This window comes from Penicillium riverlandense, assembly GCF_028828495.1.
Source record: "Penicillium riverlandense strain IBT 135883 chromosome Unknown utg000007l_segment0_segment0, whole genome shotgun sequence".
Classification (NCBI taxonomy): domain Eukaryota; kingdom Fungi; phylum Ascomycota; class Eurotiomycetes; order Eurotiales; family Aspergillaceae; genus Penicillium; species Penicillium riverlandense.
The window spans coordinates 1,051,382-1,071,102 of NW_026643198.1; the positions used below are offsets into that span (position 1 = coordinate 1,051,382).

The 19,721-nt window shown below is 53.5% G+C and overlaps 4 protein-coding genes across 4 annotated transcripts; all 4 read right to left on the reverse strand.

Annotated features, from left to right (window-relative positions):
* Positions 1-68: 68 nt before the first annotated feature.
* xlnR (putative C6 transcription factor) lies at positions 69-3,043 on the reverse strand (the record flags this gene model as incomplete). The annotated part of the gene is made up of 3 exons (XM_057199401.1): positions 69-212; positions 266-2,568; positions 2,623-3,043. The coding sequence occupies 3 exons, from the start codon at positions 3,041-3,043 to the stop codon at positions 69-71; spliced, it is 2,868 nt and encodes a 955-aa protein (XP_057050102.1).
* A 1,220-nt stretch (positions 3,044-4,263) lies between these two features.
* On the reverse strand, positions 4,264-8,409 carry N7474_007992 (DNA-directed RNA polymerase; the record flags this gene model as incomplete). The annotated part of the gene is made up of 2 exons (XM_057199402.1): positions 4,264-7,524; positions 7,588-8,409. 2 exons carry the CDS (start codon positions 8,407-8,409, stop codon positions 4,264-4,266), a joined length of 4,083 nt encoding a protein of 1,360 aa, XP_057050103.1.
* A 514-nt stretch (positions 8,410-8,923) lies between these two features.
* On the reverse strand, positions 8,924-11,873 carry N7474_007993 (uncharacterized protein; the record flags this gene model as incomplete). Its single annotated transcript, XM_057199403.1, has 8 exons — positions 8,924-9,142; positions 9,200-9,468; positions 9,527-10,138; positions 10,211-10,338; positions 10,391-10,557; positions 10,610-10,720; positions 10,778-11,616; positions 11,672-11,873. 8 exons carry the CDS (start codon positions 11,871-11,873, stop codon positions 8,924-8,926), a joined length of 2,547 nt encoding a protein of 848 aa, XP_057050104.1.
* Positions 11,874-12,718: 845 nt separating this feature from the next.
* On the reverse strand, positions 12,719-18,441 carry N7474_007994 (sulfite reductase (NADPH) subunit beta; the record flags this gene model as incomplete). The annotated part of the gene is made up of 3 exons (XM_057199404.1): positions 12,719-12,751; positions 12,809-17,340; positions 18,018-18,441. 3 exons carry the CDS (start codon positions 18,439-18,441, stop codon positions 12,719-12,721), a joined length of 4,989 nt encoding a protein of 1,662 aa, XP_057050105.1.
* Positions 18,442-19,721: the final 1,280 nt, after the last annotated feature.

The window sequence follows — 19,721 nt, forward strand, 5'->3', positions numbered from 1 at the left end:
CGGTATCCAGTCGTTGAATTTTGTTTTATCGTAAGGGTATAGAATAAATTGTATGGTTGGCAATGCTTTCACAGGGCAAGGCCGCTGCCATCTCCGCTCCAGCGGTAGAGAGCCAGGACTTCACGCCTGCGTTGCTGCTGCTCGCCAAAGTCCTCCGGCACCCGGCCGCGGACCTGAGCCAAAGCGGAGCGCATTACTTTCCGGAATGTTCTCTGCAAGACGAATTAGAATCCGAGACGTGGAATCCCCGATATGAATTTCTTACCTGATATTCAGTGTTGAGAGTCACGACACACGCCTCATGAGCCCGCACAATCGTCTCACAGGCCCGAACCACACTTGGACTCGCGTCTCCCTGCAACTTGTCCGCCGTCAAAAGTAGCAGGAAACTGCCCTGCAGGAGATATATGCCGAAGAAGAATGGCATGAAACTTAGGTCTGGGTCGTATTCTAGGATATCGCCTGCTGCTTCGGCGGAGCTCACCGCATGGCCCATGGCCGTGATGAAAGATTCGGAGGAGATCCAAAGGTCGTTGTCGTCGAGCAGGTTGATCGGATCCCATTTACCGGCCAGTAGGATGTGGAGCACGTGCATGATGTGGGTTCCGTAGGCGACCACCATCTTCGTGTGGACGATGGATTCACTAACGTGCGATCCGACGGTGCTGCTTGAGCGACCAGAGGGACTGACGTGGTTGAGGTGGGACCCTTCCATGTTGGCGTCGTTCTCTCCCGAGCCGAGATTTAAAGAGTTTGTGTACCGGGCTTCGAACTCCTTCAAACTTTGGGCATATACATCGAGCTGACGCGTGATCTCCATCGCTTGACTCTCCAACTCGCCACTGTTGCGGAAATGCAGACCAAACCGTGGATGGTTCCGCGCGTGTTGCAAATCCACTATCTCACCCAGGATGGTCATGAGTGGCAAGAAATACCCAAACATGCTGTGGCCGCCACATTCGAAGGAGGGGCCCGCACGGCGGTAGTTGGCAGCCGAAAAGTCGCCCGCCTGCCAGAGGTCATCATTCATAGGCTGCAGGAGGCCTTCACACTCCTTGTCCAAAAGCGTCAAGGGCCGGTTGTAGCAGAGGGCCAGATGGCGATCCATCGCGAATAACAGCCACCAGATACGGCGACGCTCTTCGCGTTCCTCCTCCGTCAGATTGACCGAGGAATTACCACCGCCCATGGACGTGAGTAGAGAAGGCCCTTGCCGTTTGTTGCCGTTCATGCCCATTTCGGAATCACCTTCCATTTCACCATCCTGGCGTGGTGCCGTGTTCGGTGGCAACTCACGACCCAATTTGAGCTCTCGCGCAAGCGACCAGGCGGAGGTCCACCAGCGCATACTGGCCGCTTTGTACTCGCTGGCCGAGACGACGGTAGCCAGGTGAACATATGTGGCGACATCATCCACAGCGCATGTCGCACTACTCTGGGAACCTAATTGGTCCATAGATACACCAAAGCCTCCAAGTGCCACGCCGTTGATGACCATATTTGCCGCATAGTTGGGAGAGGCCTCCCCATTGGCGGGCCCATGAATCAGAGGGCGAAGCAAGCCAATCGTCAACTCGAGCAATTTCTGGCAAACCCGTCCCCGAGCCGATGGAGGAGATGTCAAGAACGCGGCTTCGCTCGTTTGGGCTCCGATCCAAAGCATGCTGGCGAGGAGACCAGGACTGCACTGTCTCGGCTTTGTCGGGTGGAGGAACGACTGCTTGCGGAAGACGTAGCCAACCACGTATGGCGACAACGGATGAAGGTGAGATGAAGAAGAGCTGGCGAAGTAGACGTCCAAAAGGTCACAGGCGAGGGATTGCGGAATGATGGACGCGATGTGGGGGAGGACCGGTTGCAAAACGGGGTATCTCAAGGTACTGGAGAATGGTGGCATGCTAAAAGAAGGGAAGTTTGCGGGGGAAGGTGATGGAAGAGGTAGCCAGCCAGGCGACTGCGCTGGCGGTGAAAGTCCCATAAACGGAGCGGATGGGTTCTCGGCCGAACTGCCGAGGCGGAAATGGTTGATCGAGGTGGGATTAGTGTCCTGTGGGTTCATTAAAGAGTATGCGTTGTCGTTGTACCCGGACCCGAACCCCTGTGAATGTAGCATGGAGGCCGGGGATCGAGAGGTCCCATTGGAATTGTGCATCATCTGCAGGGAGCGCAGATCAGGCACCGACATTGGAGGCCGGTTTGAGTCTGGCAGCCCCCCGTAGTTGTTCAAATGGAGGCCCTCCATATTCGGGTTCATATGCTGCTGGGGGTGTTGCTGGGAGTGCTGCTGAGCCGAGTGCGAGTTGTGTTGCATTCCGGCCATGTTGGGGACTTCCGAGTTGGGAATATGAGACTGTGGGTTCCGGGAAGCGTCGAAGGCCGGGTCGAATTGCCCGTTTGCCTCGTGGGCAGGCTGCGCACTGGGCGAATGTTCCTGCGCGGGGGATGCTCTGTTCGTCACGTCTGGATCGCCAGGGCCAGGAGCAACTGTGACAGCCGCTGCAAGGTCCTTCTTCGAGGCCTTGCCACGCTTTTTGCGTTCGCGCGCGTATTCACAGGAGAGTGCGAATTCTGAACAATCGTTAGTACAACCGAAACACATGAAGTTGTCGAGGCAAACAATACCAATGCAATGCGCACACGGCTGCTGCCCATCACACTTGGTCCGCAGTTGGTTACACTGATCACAGGCTCGGCTGATGCGACGCCGCACGGGACCAGCAGACGAACTCTTGCGGATGCTAGAGCGGGGGTCGACCAGATGGTCTCGGTGGGTGGAGGGGGTCTTGAAGCCCGTACCGTTGTTCTCGTCGTAGGAGTGGTTCTGGCGGAGATGTGGTGGCGGCTGGTGACCATTTGACTTGCTGTCAGTCGAATGATTGCTGCCTGCTTCTCGTGCCAACTGCAGCTGCTCTAGCGCATACTGCGACCCCTCCGCGAGAGTGTCTAAGCCGGGGGTCTGCGACTGGGACATCCGACCAGGCTGTGTTCGGGACGAGAAAGGCGAGTAGGAATTGGCGAACGATTGCAGGGAGGTTGTCGACATGCTTCAACCGAGGAGGCCGGACTGAATCTATAGCGACATAGAGGTGGAACCAGTTGGATGTGTAGAGGCCCGCCTCTCCTGATGCCAAATCTCACGGGGGTGTCAGTTGTATGAAGAATCGCAGGTCAAGGCGCGGGTCGGTTCAGTCGGAGCACATGACCTAGTCGCAGTGCCGAAAAGGACCGGAAAGCCGAGGAACGGTGGGCGGCGCACTGGGGTAAATTTCTTTGATCGAGTCCGTTGAGCAGTCGAGGGTGATGTGGCGGCACTGTCGATTGCGATCTGCCGAGGATTGGAAGAAGCAAAGAAATCTGGAGAGGCAGAAAGGGCGGGGAAGAGACAGGGTGGTAAAATACCATACGGTATGGATACACGGTGCTTTTCCTCGTGTCAGGCGAAGAACAAAAGAAGGCGAAGAAGGCGAAGAAGAAGAACAGGATTGGACGGAGGGAGGGAAGAACCTGGGATGGGATATACTACTGGGCCCTTGTGACAGGGACTGCAGAAAATGCCTTCGCTTATTGCCGACCCCAGACGAGATTTCTGATTTTACGGGGTTGGTTTAGGCATGGAGACGCAGGACTCGACGGCTAGACCAGACAAGACCGGGGCAAGCGAAGGATGCTACGTGCTCGCACGGCCGTGCCCCCCTGGTCACTCCGTCCCGGCTAGAAGGAGGAGGGCCCGAGTTGGGCTGACAGACAATAAATCACTGGACTAGTATCGGTTGGACCCTGGACCGGTTTGAAGTGCCGGTATTCCGATTTGTACGGGGGAGACCCGCCTCCAGACAGGCTTCCCCTGCCGTAGCTACGACGATCTCGCGAAGAATGGGACCAGGCTCCTCTCTGATCATCATGGAAGAACATTCCATCGTCGTAGTCTAATAACCATAGTCATCATCAGCAGAAATCATGGAGCCGGTGGCCACGCGGGCGGACGGGCGGGGATGATGGGGAACTTCAGTCTAACCCGCGGCCCGGCTGTTCTGGCAATTTTGCCTAAATCTGGCCCGGCAAGACTGAACATCCCTACAACAATGGAAATAATCATCAGGGGGACTAGCTGGTATTGTTATTCGTACATCGCCAGTATATATGCATAATTACTTGTTCGCTTCTTTTTGCCCTGGGGAGTCATCCAGAGATCATATACAAATGCAAAAAAAAAAAATTCCCGATAAACGCCGTGATGCAATACTTCACCGGAGGAGACAAGCTTCACGAAAAGAAGTACTTGCTGTCACGGATGCGACTCAGGTCCCAAGCTCCCTTGGCAGGGACGGGCGCAAACTTCAGCGGCAGCCACATCCACGTGTAGACATTCCTTTGTTTCTTCGGCTTTGGAGCCTCCTGATCTGCAGCTTCCGCGTCCGCGTCCACGTTCACATGGGGGTTCGACATTAACTCTATCCGATCCTCGGCAGTGGAAAGATTGAGGTCCTCAGGGTCCATCAGAGAAGGCGGCGTGGGCGAATCAAGCCCGGTAGTATCAATATTCTCCGGGACGTGGCCGACGGCGCTCTGACCGAGCGAGGAGGACATGATGAGGTCTTTGTCTGAGCCGCCCATGGCCTCGAAAATACTGGCAGGTGTCACCATCGCGCGGCCTTGGGCCTGCTGCTCCGGGTCTTGCGACCGGAGCAGCGTCTGTCGTCGGTACTCCTCAAACAGTTCCGTCAGCTGACTCTGGCGCTTTGGCGCGTTCAGACGGTGTCGGCGCACAGCGGAACCAACCCGCTTGTTGACGTCGATCCGCGCCAGATATAGGTTCTTGCCGTACCGTACGTCGAACTCTGCCGCCAGTCGACCGACCACATCGTCGGAGTGCAAGCGGACGAACGCGTCTCGCAAAAGGATGTTCATGTCATCGACATCGCTGGCGTGCGTCCAGAAGGAATCGTGCACCGCGGAGAACGTGAGGCCAGCCTTGTTGCATGCGTTGGCGGAGAGAATCATATGAGTAGCGTCCAGAGAGTGAATATAATTGGGCGGAAACGCTTGCAGCTGCTTGCGCTTGTGCACGACATCGTCGGAGAAGTCGTCAATGATGTTGATGTCTTGCAACGAGTTTTTGATGCGCCTGGTCTTTCGAGTGCGGTAAGGCTGGACCACGGGCAGGCCTAACGGGGTTGTCCAGACGACGGTGGATCGGAACTTTTTGGTGGGGTCAAGAGAAGTCCTCTTTTCATTGTTCCCCGTCGGGCCCATCGCCTCCCTCATGAGTTCCTCAATCTGCTCAGGGGTCAAGGACACTGTGGCGCGCGCAGCACAATCGCCAAGCCAATACTGGATCTCATGGGCCCCGTTGAACATGGACCCTAGAGCGTTGAAAATCTTCCGGGCAATATATAGCGAGCCATCCTTGTGCTCTTGGGTCGACATTTCAGGGTAGTGATCGATGAGTTGCCGGCGAACTTGTTTCATGGCACCCATGAAAGTCACACCATAAACGTTGGTCATGACTGTCTGCTTGACGACTTTTCGAGTGATTTTGCCGTGGAGCAGTTGTGCAATTGGGAAACCTTCGGCTGCCTCCCGAGCGACTTCCGCCTTGACAAATTCGGAGACTCCGGTGTAAACATCAGAGGGCCGGTCGCTAGGCTCGAGGTTGACTTGCTGAGCGCCAACAATGTCACCGCCTAGAGCAGCGTAGTGCTGTAGTCCGTTGCATGAACCATCCTGGTGGATGGGGAGACGTGAGGGGTATTCGGTAGGGTCGGGATAGCGTAGTGCGTTGCGCAGTTCGATGCAAGATGCCAGGCATTGCCAGGGATCTTCAGCCTTGAGCCACCATTTTTTGCCATGCAAGCCGTTGTTGGCCGAGTCCAGCACATCCTCCATGTGGTCCATGGTGAATTGCTCACGCTCCGACAGACTGGCCTTGTCATATCCAGCCAAGTTTGCAACCTGAATCTTCAACCATCGTAGACCGCTTGCTCTGAGCGGCTTGGCTTCGCTGAAAAGGAGCAACGCCCGGGAATTATCGGCTCCCATCTGGTTGAGGTAAGGAGGCAACGGATAGGCGCGTCCCCGGAAGTCCAGGTTGTGAGGAAGATAGAAAGTCTCGTTGCGATAGGAACGTGCGATCTCCAGTTGGAAATTCTGGAAGCATCGGACTGAGTGGTATCCGGACCTTTTATTCTCAAGGATACGCATTTGAGCATCCCATTTTTTCTCGGCCTCGTAGCCAGCGCTGGGATCCGGCTTGGGCGGAATCGGTAAGTCAGGCTCAATGGGAGCCAGCTTGCCTACTGCTTCGCCAGAGTTCCAAGCCTCGAGCATAACGTCGAAGACTTCTGTATTGATCGCCCACCCAGTGCTGCCAAGAACATCCAAGGCAGCGCGGATCTCTGCCATTCCATTATTTTCCAACGCGGCTCTGACGTAGGCAGGTTGCAAAGTTTCGCCCGGAGTCGATCGTACAATGTTATTTTCGTAGAGGAAATATCCTCCTTCTTTTTGACCTGTCCATGGTTTGGGCTTGCACAGCATGGGGAGCTGACGACCCAGCAAATCCGCTGTCGGCTCTCTTGTGAGCATACTGACAACATCATTGTTCATATGGATCAGACCCTGGCGTCTTCCCCATGTGATCTGGTAGGAATGTTGGAAAGCAGGATGCATGGTGACCTGCTTTCCAAAGGTCTGGGTGTCTTCACTTGGAACAGGAACTTTGGCAACCTCATGGAGCATGCTGAACAAGGCAGCTCCGACTCGAACGGTCACGGCCGAAGGCCAAGTGATGGTATCATCTTCAGCTTGTAGTCCATGCACCAACGTCTTCCAGCGCATGGCGCCCTCCCTTTGCTTGCGGCGGGAGAGGAGCTGCTTCACTGCTTGCTTGCGCCGAGGGCTCTGAGTCGCATGTTTTTTGAGAATCGTCTCGGCAATCACCTCGGCATTTACCTCTTGTCCAATATTCGAAGCAATTGATGAAAGCTTGACTCCGGCATGAATGCCTGTTCCAGTGAACACGGAGATAACGGAGAGGATAGTCAGCGCTGCCAGTTGATCGGGATCCAAGCATCGCATATAGACACCATAGTCTTGGCGCTCTTTTTCTTCTTTATTCGCCGGAACTTTTGTCATTTCTGCCTTGTCGATCATCTTCAGCTCCTCTTTAATCCTCGACGCGAGATTGGATTGCCACTGATGCATCAATGTGCCCAGCCTTTTCCCGCGTGCGCTCACGTCCAGGCCGGTCTTCTGCCTGTCCTCAAATTCTTTACGCCAGCGACTCAAGGCTGTCTTGATAGTATCAGCCTCAAGCTGGCGTTGCCTCTCTTCAAGTTCTATTGCTCTGTCTGCGTCGTTGTCCGCAGACAAAGATTTGTTGGAAAACGATGAGAGAGACTCCTTCAAGGACGTCAATCCCAAGCCCTTTTGCTCGGTCGCCAAAACTTCCGCAACGTTGTCAACGGTAGCAGCTGGATGCTCGGCTTCAGCATTGTGGAAATTCGGAAACTCGGAAGGGCAAATCTATTAGGTGGTAAAATCAGCAAACTGTCCAGATTCACACAAATTGACAAACGGTTGACATACCTCGAATAATTCGCCGAACTCCAGATCAGAGAGAATCTCCACCCCGGCGATCTCCTCCTCATCGATACCAGCTTTCTTGGCCAGCTGCCAGTACCGCCGCACCGTTCTATCACGCTTGGATCCGTACAACATGCGCAAGGCCATCCGAATCATGATGGAGTAAGTCGTCGCATCTGGGCGCACGCCTTCATTTGGCATCTCAATCTCGAACCATCTTTGCAACTGCAAAATCATCTGCTGCTGTCGAGTGACAATCATGTGCGACACCATTGCGTTCATATAACGGTTATGAAGAGCGAGATACTCCGGGGAACCCAACGGGAAGTAGTGACGCACACGGGCGATCAGAGCAGCAGCTCGATCGAACCGGCCAACCTTCAAGGAGACATCCATGTTGGCTATCATCTCCCTCTGATCACCACCGATGCCCTGGATTTTCCTCACTGTTTTTGGTCGAGTCTGTAGATAGTCGTCCAAGATGATCAGGGAGGAGGGATCAAATTCATCGGTAGGCATTTGCAACATTGTATCAGCCCATTGCTTGATTTTATCGTAGTCGGAGGGGGAGGAGAAAGGATGGTTGTCAATCGAGGCTTGACCAATGGCTGACTGGTCGGTTGCCGTGGCGAGATTGCGACTGGATTGGAAGGACGGTCGACGGGGGCGTTCCTGTGCTGAGGTAACCGGAGTAGGCACAACAGGACTTTGCCATGTTGAGTGCGAATGTAACCGTAGTGATGTGGGAAATGTCAATGTACGTTGGGCATAGGCCTTGCGCAGATGGAAGAGAGCGTTCTTCCGGCGAGCGATGCGTGATAACATGGCAGCGGTCGAGGGAGAAACGATTAAAATAGAGTAAACAGGCCGAGGCGCGGTGGTAATCAAAGAAGATGCAAGTTGGGCTCAAAAGGAAACTTCGATAAGGGATGGCACACGACTGATACAATGCCTTTATTCCCCTGGCTGCAGACGACCCTCAGTCAGTCAAATCAGCAGGCATCTGGCAGCCATCCACCGTAGCGAAAATGAAAAGAAAAGAAAAGAAAGGAAAGGCAGGAAAGGAAAGGTGAAGTGAAGAGGCAATCGACAAGGGGAAGATCTCGGAGTGAAAAAAGCCCGCGGCCTGAGGCATTAATCACGTGATGGTTAATTTTTGGCGCGCCGTGATTGGCGGATCGTACTACAGTGGCAATTCGCGATGGATTTACATGGAAATCGAGTTCAATGATAATGGTCATTGTGTACAGCATTGTGTGTGCCTCTGTCCATCATGGACCATCCCAACTGTGAAATCGGCATCAAATCAAGGGTATAATGTTTCTAAGGCCCTCAAGAATCACCCGGCCTCATCCTCACTCCCCGATACTCCATCTTTCTGCTTTTGTCGATTTTGTTTCATAGCCCAGCCAGTCATTTCCGGGTGTGCAGGATCAATTCGCGGCGCACTCATCGCATCCAGGTAGTCCTCGCCCTGGATCGCCGATTCAAGTTGCGGCAAATCCTCGGGCTGCTGGTGTGTCATATAGTTTTCATATGTGTACCAAGCTTCCTCCGTCTAGAGCCGGGTGATGTTAACGGGGTTCTGATAGAGTAAAAGCAGGAGAAGGCTTACCTCGGCATCGACCCATTCATACGCCTTCCATTTCTCATCCTGCATTTTCTTGAGCAGGTCCAGGTTGGTTGCAAGCATCGTCTGCTCGCCATCTTCCGCGGCCTTGATCTTGACATCTATTGTCCGCGCTTCACTCTCGGCGGGACGCTCGTCGTCGTCTTTCTTGGTCTTTGTGCCTCGGCCCTTGGGTATCTCTTCCATCGCATCTTGGTGGTGAAGCTGGGGATGTAGTTGCACGACTGCCGACACTGGCGACAGATGCAGATTTTCTAGGCCCGACAATCAGCATGATCAGTCGCAAAATAGGGGAAAAGAGGATGCGCATACTGTCTTTGAATGTAGCCAACATGTAGACTGGATCTCCTTCCTCGGGAGGCTTGATCCGCCCGCCAAGTGGCTGGGTCTTTATTATCGATGAAGAGTCAATCACCTTCTTATTGTCCAGAATCTCAATGTCCCCATTTCCTTCAGTCTTGACCCTGCTCCCGCTCGACACAGCATTCCCAGAACTGAACCCACCGGCCATTCCGTATGCGCCTCCGTCACGAGAGGCACGGCTCTTCTTCATGGCCTCTCCATACCGTGCTCCTTTGTTGATATCGTAGTTTTGCCGAATGCTAATAGGAATGTCGACCTCCACGAGACCGGACCGGGGCTTCAATCGCAATTCGGTCGGCTTCTGACCTTTCGCCTCGATGTAAGGGTGCTTTTTGGGGCGGTCGAGGTATTGAAAGACATATCGAGAGACTTCGGAGTCTGTAAGGAAGACGTCGTAAGATGAGACGACGGGATCGTCGTCCGAATCCATGGCTGTGCAAGACACGGAAGAAGGTGTGCTGTGTCGCCAGTCGGTCTTTTTTTTGAGCGGCAGAAAATCGGCTGTCTCACCGCCTTTGAGCCATATTACGGATCTACGAGAGTCCAAGTACCAACTCCAGCCTGAAGTTAATATTAAATCAACTAACTATTCCTGGATCATTCCAGTAACCATGACACGAATATGGGACCCACCCTTGTCGGGGTGTGGTGTCCCGAAGTCGCGCTTGAACTCAAGGTTCTCCTTTGTTGTCTCGTACAGCTCCATCTCATACCGCCGGACAAGCGTCGCGAGGACCAGGAAGAGCTCCGCATACGCCATACTGCAAAATTAGCCCAAGAAAGAAAAGATACAAAACAGGGGACTTAACTCACTTCATGCCAAGACATATCCGACTACCCTTCGAGAAGTTGACCAAATACCGATCCAATCGCTCCCCCTTAGCCGCAGCTCGCATCCATCGTTCCGGGTCGAAGACATGCGGATCAGGGAAAATATTTGGATCCGTGAGGACAAAATAGTTGGTTTCGCTCACCAGTGTCTATGGTCACCAGTCACTATATATATTTTTGTGTGGACACAGGGTCGCTCACTCCATGAGGAATTACATAGTCTTTATAGACCAGCGCCTCTGCGGGTGCAACTCGAGGAGATCGACTCGCAATTCCGGTGGAGAGACGCAGTGTCTCGCTGACAATCCCGGACTGCAGCCAATTGTGAGTCAAATGCCAAAAATATGCCAGGACTGTTCTACACCCTACCAGATATTTCTCAAGCTGATTCCAGGTGGGCCGCGAGTCCAGCGTGGGCATCACAGACCGAAGTTCTTCTTGCAGCTTATTTCTGATTACCTCATTACTGAGAAGAGTATAAGCACCCAAAGCCAGCGACCTAGCAGTCGTCTCAGTGCCGGCAATGACGAGAGCGAATCCTTCATTCGTAAGACGCGCGGGGGTCTTCATGTGTTCGGACATATTAGAATCCGCCAGAGTCTCCATAATAGAGCCACCGTCTGAACGGTGGCCATGCAGAGCATCGGCTGTTTTTTGGTAAATTCCGTTCGTCTGACTGACAAGCGCGAATGCGTCCGGGCTCATTCGTTTCAAAAGCCCCAGAGGCAGCGAGTTCATGATGGTCTGCAAAATCGGAAAAAAGAAAGTAAGGTGGCACAGACGGAAAAGGCCGTTGATCCCGTCTCTGACCCCCTCGTTGAAATCCTCAAGGTCGAGATGGCCGCTGTTGAACCCGTAGGCATACTGATGGATAACATCGGACGTCAGGCCTGCGAATCCGGCATCGAGATTGACCACCTTATGTGACCGATAAGCACAATCGAGATGACGGCACAGCTTTTCGAGCCGGCTATAAATAATGTGCTCGATGTTGGTAATGGCCTGCTTGGAGAAAAGCTTTTCTAGCGGTGCACGCCGTTGGCGATGGCTTTCTGGAGAGACACTTGCGAATGCGGAACCGTCGAATCCGAACTGGGCTACGGCGATAGGGTCTTTTTCACGTCTTCGGGCGCTGGAAGCGTAGATTTCATCGTAGTACTTTGAATCCTTGATATGGATTTCTCGCGGGTTGATGCGTATGATAGGGCCTAACAGGCTTCAATTAAGGTTCGATGAATCCGCGCAGAGTAAGCAAGTCTTTACCATAGACCTGATGCAGTCGCTCCATCTCCCAAATAAACATCCCGCCCTTGAAGACATTAAAGTAAAATTCATATCCGCTGGTGATTGCTGCCAGTTTGGGACCGAGGAACTTGCTGAGAGGGTGAAAGTACAACCGATAGATACTTTTCAGGGCAACGTGAACCAGAAAAATACCGATGCTCCATATTACCAGTCCAGCCATGATGAATGTGAATGTTTATTATTATTTAGTGGCAAAAGTTTAAGAAATTGCAAGACATGAAGTTTAGGGAAGCAATTTCCCCTCTTCTTACCACCTTTCCCTTTCCAAGTCTACACTAGACTTGTATGTTCCACCGCATCTGCAAGATGTGTTGTTAACACTTAATGCATGCAATATACTTCTATCCCTACTCTAGCAGCGTTAGTGTTTCTTGGCTCGCTAGAATCTGCCTCAGCCGTGACTAGTAACGAATACGAAGGCGGGGGTCTATGCAGCGTCTAGGATGAGGATCGCTATAATTGGCTATCATACTGTGACAGCAGCGCATGAAACAGCTAGGAAAATAAGCTAGCATAATATTGGTTTAGTGTGCACAGGCCTAGGTCGTATAGGTCGCTTGGACCTGTTCTGGCAGTCCGTGACAGTGTACGTACCACCAATGAGCCTAAATTGGTCGAAGGTCTTTGTCTACTTGGATATTATTGCCACTGCATAAGCTAGACCCACTACGGCATTTCTTCACGGCAGCTTCCGCAACATGGCTGGCAGACTCCGATCCCATAGTTGAGTGCCGTTGGGGATGTCACGGAGGCTTCATTTCTTCAAGTTTATTACATTGCTCAGGTAATCGTGGCCACGTATGATATACGAAGGATGCACAAACTATGGACAAAAGGTACACACAAAAAATCTAAAGGAGAAAAGCAGTATTTGCACGAGCGGGAATCATTCTTTCGCCATGGACAAACGCATCTAGAGGCATGAGCAAGCAAATGAGACATTATCAGAAAGGAAAACAAATTTTAAAGGCTCTTGAGCCGGCCAGATAGTAGATATCCCATACTCTACTCCTCGTCTTCTTCGTCTTCCTCGGCAACCTGTGAGGGAGAAAGGTTAGTCTTGAGTTCTCATAGGGTCTAGAAAGAGTGACTTACGCCTTCGTGGAAGTTCTGGCCGTCGGTGGTCTCGTTGATGACACCGGCGCGGATACACCAGTCACCGAAGCGCTCGGGAATCTCGCCGTCGGTGTTGCGCTCAAGGGCATAGCGCTTAAGCAGACCCTTCATGATATCAAGGATCTCATCTTCCTTGATCGAGGAGCGGTACAACTTGTTCAGACGCTGACCGTGGTAGCCACCACCCAGGTACATGTTGTAAGCACCGAATGCCTTTCCAACGAAGGCGGCCTCGGCCAACCAAGGACGAGCGCAGCCGTTGGGGCAACCGGTCATACGCATGACAATGCTTTCACGGGCTAGACCGATCTCCTCGAGTGTCGACTCGAGTTTCGAGATGAGGACGGGCAGGTAGCGCTCGGACTCGGCCATGGCCAGACCGCAGGTCGGGAAAGCAACACAGGCGGATGAAGACAAACGCATGCCGGAGAAGGAGGTGTTGTCCAGCTTGTGCTTGGCCATGACCCCCTTGACGAGCGGCAGATCCTCGTCGGCGATGTTGGACAGAATCAAGTGCTGGTTACCAGTGAGACGGAACTCGCCCTTATTCAGCGCCGCCACCTCACGGAGACCAGTGCGCATGGTGAATTCGGCGGTGTCTTCGACACGGCCGTTCTCGATGAAGAAGGTGAAGTGGTTGAGACCCTTCTCATCCTTCTGCCATCCGAAGGTGTCAACGTTCGAATCAAACTTGAACGGCCGGGGCTCGGCAAAGCGCATTCCCTCGGGAAGGAGTGCTTCGACCTTGCCGCGGAAGACATCAACACCCATGTCGTCGATGGTGTACTTCAGACGAGCATGCTTGCGGTTCTTCCGGTCACCGAAATCACGCTGGACAAGCATGATCTTCTCGCAAGCTATGTGAACCGTGTCGGCCGGGAAGTATCCAAACATGCGACCGGTCTGGGGGTACGTCTTCTTGTTGTTGTGGGTAGAGCCCATACCACCACCAGCCAGGACGTTGAATCCTTCCAGATGTCCATCGGCGCCCTTGATGGCGATCAAGCCAATATCGTGGGCGTAGACATCAGTGTCATTGTGGGGCGGGATGGCAATGGTGATCTTGAACTTCCGAGGAAGATAAGTGGGACCATAGAGGGGCTCGGAGTCGACGATGGCATCTCCAGCCACTTGGACCTTCTTGTCGTCCTCATCCTTCAGCCAAATCTCATGGTAGGCGGTGGTCGAGGGAAGAAGGTGATCACTGATCTTCTGGGAAACAGCGTAGGTCTCGCGGTGGAAGTAGGACAGCTCCGGAAGAGAACTGCACATGACGTTACGGTTCACATCACCACAGGCAGCGATGGTAGTCATCAGAGCCTTGTTGATAGCACGCATCGCGCCACGGAGGTTGCGCTTGATGACACCGTGGAACTGGAAGGTTTGCCGGGTCGTGAGCTTCATCGTCTCGTTACCATGCGAGCTGGCGATGGCATCCATTTGCAGCCACTGCTGAGGAGTGGCAACACCACCAGCAAGACGGCAACGGATCATGAAGCTGTATGCCGGCTCCAGACCCTGAGCCTTGCGCTCATCACGAACATCACGGTCATCCTGCATGTAGGTGCCGTGGAACTTGGTCAGCTGCTGGTCACTGGCGGAGATAGCACCGGTGGTCTCGTCCAGAAGGCCCTCGGCAATGGTACCACGCAGGAAGTTGGACTGGATCTTCATGTCTTCGTTGGTGAGCGGCGCAGGCTCCTCCGGGAGACCTTCAACCTTGTCCACACCTAGCGCTTTCCACACAAGCGGCTCCCACTCAGCATAGCCGGTCTGGTAAGCATCAGGATCCTGGTCATCACCAAGGCCGATGTCTGCAAGCTTGCGGCCACCAAGGAAAGCAATTCTAGCATCAAGATCCTTGGCGGGCTTGTTGTAGTAAATCCTGTCTTGTTTGCGCGGCCAGTAGTGCTTATCACCCAGACCAAACACAGAGTAATTAATGGTCGACAGGTCGAGATCACCAGAGTTCTTGATAACTTCCCAAAGAGCACGGCCATTCACTGGGAATTCACCCTGACCAGCAGTACTAGTGATGAAAACGACATTCTCCTCAGTCGGCAAGTCCTCAACAGGGTACTCATCCATGGCCATGACCAGAGTCTTCAGGCCGCGAGTACGACCGCGGTTACCCAGGCGCTTGGCCAGATTCTCTGCGTTACCATTGTCGGAGGCGAAAAGAATAGTAAGAGGAGCACCGAACAGTCCCTCCAAGAGCTTTTCATATGAATCCTTCGCGTGGCGCTTCTGCAGGGCGCGAACCTCGGTGCCGTAAGATTCGGAGAGCACGGAGGAGAACTTAGGTTGACGGTTCATCAGCTGGGTGAGCTGGTTGTCTCGGCGAAGGAACTCCTCCAGCTCGCGCTTGATGCGTTCCGAGTCAAGAGCGAACTTCGGCTCGTCCTTGTCCTCATTGGCAGGGTTCCAGCGGTACAGGGGCCAGTAACCAAGGTCGACAGCCTTCTTGGTTTCTTGAAGGACAGTGAGAGCGGAGTCGTTCTCTTGGTGGTAAGGAAGATAGGCAACAACGACTGAAGGTCCCTTGAACTGCTCGGCTTCGGCCATGGCCTGGAGAACCTGAGTGTACGAGCTGTACACCGCAACAGAGGCAACGTAGGCATTACCGAAGTTCATGGCGTAGAGGCCAATGTCCTTCTTCCGGCGCGTGGGATCGGCAGCAGTGCGCTCGGAGTAGGGCTGCGAGTCGATCACCAACATGTTGACATTGGCACCAGAGGCGAGCACATGATGAACACCAGAGTTTCCAAGGTCATACGCCCAAGCGTCGGAACCAATCAACCACTCGGATTCATCAAAGAAAAGCTTCTTAGACTCCAGGAGCTGGCGGGACAGCTTGGAGCCATCGTTGGAGAGCCGCGCAATAACTTCAGGAGCCAGCTTGTTGGCCTTGGAAGCATCCCGGGCATTCAGAGCCCAGCGGGACAGCCAAGTCTTGGGAATATCGGTGGCGAAAGTGTTCGACTTGGACGCCTCCTCAACCTCCCGGATGAATCTCTCGCGATGCTCCATGCGAGCCAGCAGCGAGCCAAACCCATACTCAGGGCTGGCAGCAATGGTCGACGAGACACCAGCATTCTTAGATCCAAGCTGGTTCGCCACGTAGAGGCGCTCTCCGAAGAGCTGGTTCAGAATCTTCAAATACGCATTCTCAATGCGGGGCTGCTCAAGCGCGCTCTGAACAGCCGTGGCCTTGGAGCTTCCAACCTCAAGGTTCTGGATCGGGCTAGCGGAGCTCAGGTTCTGCAGAATGCCACGGAGAGCCTGGACAGCGGTGGAAGGCTCGACAAAGCCCAGACGGTAACCGACAACCTTGAGATTCTGACCGCGAACGGACGAGGGGGTCAGGCTGGACAGCAGATCCATGAAAGACGGACCCCATTTGGTGGTCTTGCGGACCTGCTCCAGAACGGCAATCTTCTCAACCGAGGTGGGGATCGAGTTGGCAATCTGACCTCCAACCCACGGGCGGTACAGGCGTGCAGTGATGAGACCGATGTTTGCGAGTTCACTGTTTTCCTCGGCCTTGGCAAGGGCGTCAACGAAGACACCGGTGGAGCCGAACACAAAAACGGCCGACTTGGCTTCAGCAGGGCCAGTGTATTCAATGGCACTGTAGTTGCGTCCGACTTCCCGGTCCAGAGCCCGCCAAATCTGGGAAGCCCAGGCAAAGATATCGGCCGCATTGACTGACCGAGTGCTAGAGCCATCGATCGTCGTGGCCGTCGAGCTAGCAGCTTCACTCCCTGCACTGCTATCTCTCCGGGAAGAGCCAACGGACGAATTTTCGACGCTGATAGATGGGGTTTGGGCTTGAGAGGGCACCGCCAGAGTAGTCGATGCCTCGCCCTGCCCAGCAGGCGCCGGTTCCACGTCATCGGAAGAGACGGTGGCCACACGACCAGAGTCGGCGTACAAAGTCCGGGAGCCAGTAGATGAGTGAGAAGCAGCGCTTCCACTGAAGTTGAGCACCTTCTTTACAACATCAATGTTCTCTGCGGAGATGGCGGAATCGTTGGCGGAATTAGCCGGATCAAAGAAGTGAATCACACCCTTTCCGGACTTCAGCGCCAAGGCATGAGCGGTGATGGCGATGTCCTGGGCCTCTTGAACGGTCTCCGAATGCAGGAATGTAAAGCCGCACTGGCGGATCGAGCTGATCACCGAGTAGTCGGGGTATGGTGAGGACTCCAAGGCGACGTGGATGACAACGGGGAAGTTGGCTAGGCGGTACAAGTGAGGCACGGAAGTGATCAGGACCGATGAGCCGGTGACCACGGAGACGGTCTCGCCATTCTGGAGGGGGTGGAAGGCCGACAATAGAGGATCTTCATTGGAGCGCGCGGCTTGCACCTCTGGGATTCTTTTTGAGCGAACGGCAGTTGCCTTGTTGGTCTTCAAGGCCTTCAGCGACTTGGAAAACAGCGAGTCGGCATGAAGCGAGGGTTGCACCGACAGAACGAGATCGCTCGCCAGGTAGGCAATTCTCGCCACTGATGAGAGGGGAGGACAATTAGCAAATTGCACAGCAGCGATATGGCAAATGGACTATTTACCTGCTTCACCCGCACTGGAGACGGACGCCATGGTGGGGGATTGCTGGCTGCGAAAGTCAGACACAGCACAGGATGGAGTGGGAAAGGGTGGCAATGGCTGCTTTACGAGCGCAAGCAGTTCTCGCAGTCCCAAAAGCCCAAGGATGACGATGAAAGCACAAGGATTCTCCGTCCAAAAGTCCAGTGGTTTTTTTCTGCTCCGGTAGCCATACTCATCCCGATCGGCCCCTCGCTCATTGGCCCACGAGCACGACATCAGTGCAAACAGCGATGCAAACACCTGGTGCGGGGGATCAGGTGACGGGGCCGCGAGCACGTCAGTGCGCTTAGTCAGCGTCGACTATACGGGTGGGAGAATGCAGGCGGTTCTTCTAGTGTCAAGGAACGGACAAGAAAAGTTATCTGTTCTTTTCTCTGTTGCTCAAGGCGCTCCAAACAACTCGCCTTCCTTGGTGGGCGCGTACTCCGCACGGTTGCCGAGCACCCGGCCCGGTTCGACACCCGAGTCACCACCGTCTCACAGCGAGGATCGACATGGATCGTCCACAGATGCGCCGAATAAAGTAGATAAGCATAGAAGGCCAGAATAGAGGTCCAAAATGATACAAACCCACCCCGTGCGAGCCAGATGGGATTTCCATTGTCATCCACCGGGTGCAAGCCCTGCATCATGAAGTCATGCCGGTAGACCATCCAAGACAACACCGTTCGGATCAGGGTGTTGTGAAGCAGATACACTGGGAACGAGATACGGCCCAGGAAGCTCATCACAGGACGCGCGAAAATGCGTCTCGCGTCGAGAGAAAAGAACGCTCCATACATGACCATGGTCGTTCCTGCAGACACCACATAGCGATTGATCTCGCCACCGGCGGGAACGACCATGCTTGCGGTCCAGACAATTGCTCGGCTCCATGGCATCCAGTCCGTGTGTTCCTCCGGAAATAGCCCGAAGACGACGATGAGCGCTGAAAGGGCCCGGGGCACGACCGAGGTAGCGCGAGGTCCAAAGTCAGCATTCAGCTCGGCAAGGAACATGCCTGCGTAGACATTTGTTTCTACAAGGGCTATGTCACAGTGTAAGTGACGGCAAGGGTATTCATTTGTCGGAAACTCACATGGTCCACCTGCCCAAGAAAACAGGTAAAGGAAAATGATGGTCCCCTTTGTATATCGTGGTCTGGCGAAAGTCGTTGCGAGTAGCGTTCGATAAACGATCATTGAGCCCTGCAGAAAGAACGGAATTGTCCAGAAGGTGCCGTCATATGGGGACTGGCCGTTATGCCAGAATAACGTCAGATTCCGAAGCAATTTGTCAACAGATGCTCCGAAGCTAGGCCCTGGGGCACAAGACACATGTTGGATCCAAGCCGAGTCGACAACTCTTGCAATCCGATGCCCATTCAGCTGGCAGACAAGCCAGGATAAAAGTATAGCAGCATTTGTAGGTACTATTAGCCGGCCAATTCGACCAAATGTGCTGCGGGATAGATTTGTGAGGACTCCCTCCGTATCTCCCTTGCGAGTCTGTTATATGGCCCGGAACGAATTCACGTATCCAGTAATCATAAAGAAGTGCGCAAGAGCGGGTCGACCGGCAACCACGAGTCGAAAAAATGGATACTGGAAAAGTGATGCATTGCCCTCGTCATTCATGGTTGGTGAACTCACCCAATTTGCAAAGGACGAGCACACGTGGTAGGTCACGACCATTAGGACCGCGATTCCGCGGAGTCCCTAGAATGCAAGTAAGTCTAGAGAACAGATTTGGGGAAATAAACCAAAATCACTTACATCGATCCAATTATCAGCTCGCTTTTTAGAAGTCACCTTTCAAGACGGCGCGAGATTGCGGAATATATGTTTCGACAGTCGCAAGTCGCAACTAGGTGCAGCGTGTAGTTACTTTCAATGAACTTGGTGTGCGAATCAAATAACTAAGTATAAATAAGCCCAGCTGGAGTCCACATGGTGCCCTGTTTCATCACTCAGATGTCGAGCTCCGAGTGCAGCAATTCGGTGCGTGATAAGATATTGTTCCGGGATGGACTCATACTGTCGTTGTGATGATCCAATTGCCGAGCTAAACAAGCCGAAACACCAATAGAAATTGAATAAGCATGAGCTTATCGAATTCTGTTGTTCTTCTGGCCATCGAGAGCCTAACGGTTCCTTGCTCCTCTCAAGCGTGAACCATTCAGGAAAATTGGAAGATTTACAGCGGAACACAATCAAGTATTTACACTGTGGTTGTAGCCTGTATATTCAGTAAGGGGTCTTGGTAATGAAGACATACATACGTATATATAGTATTATTT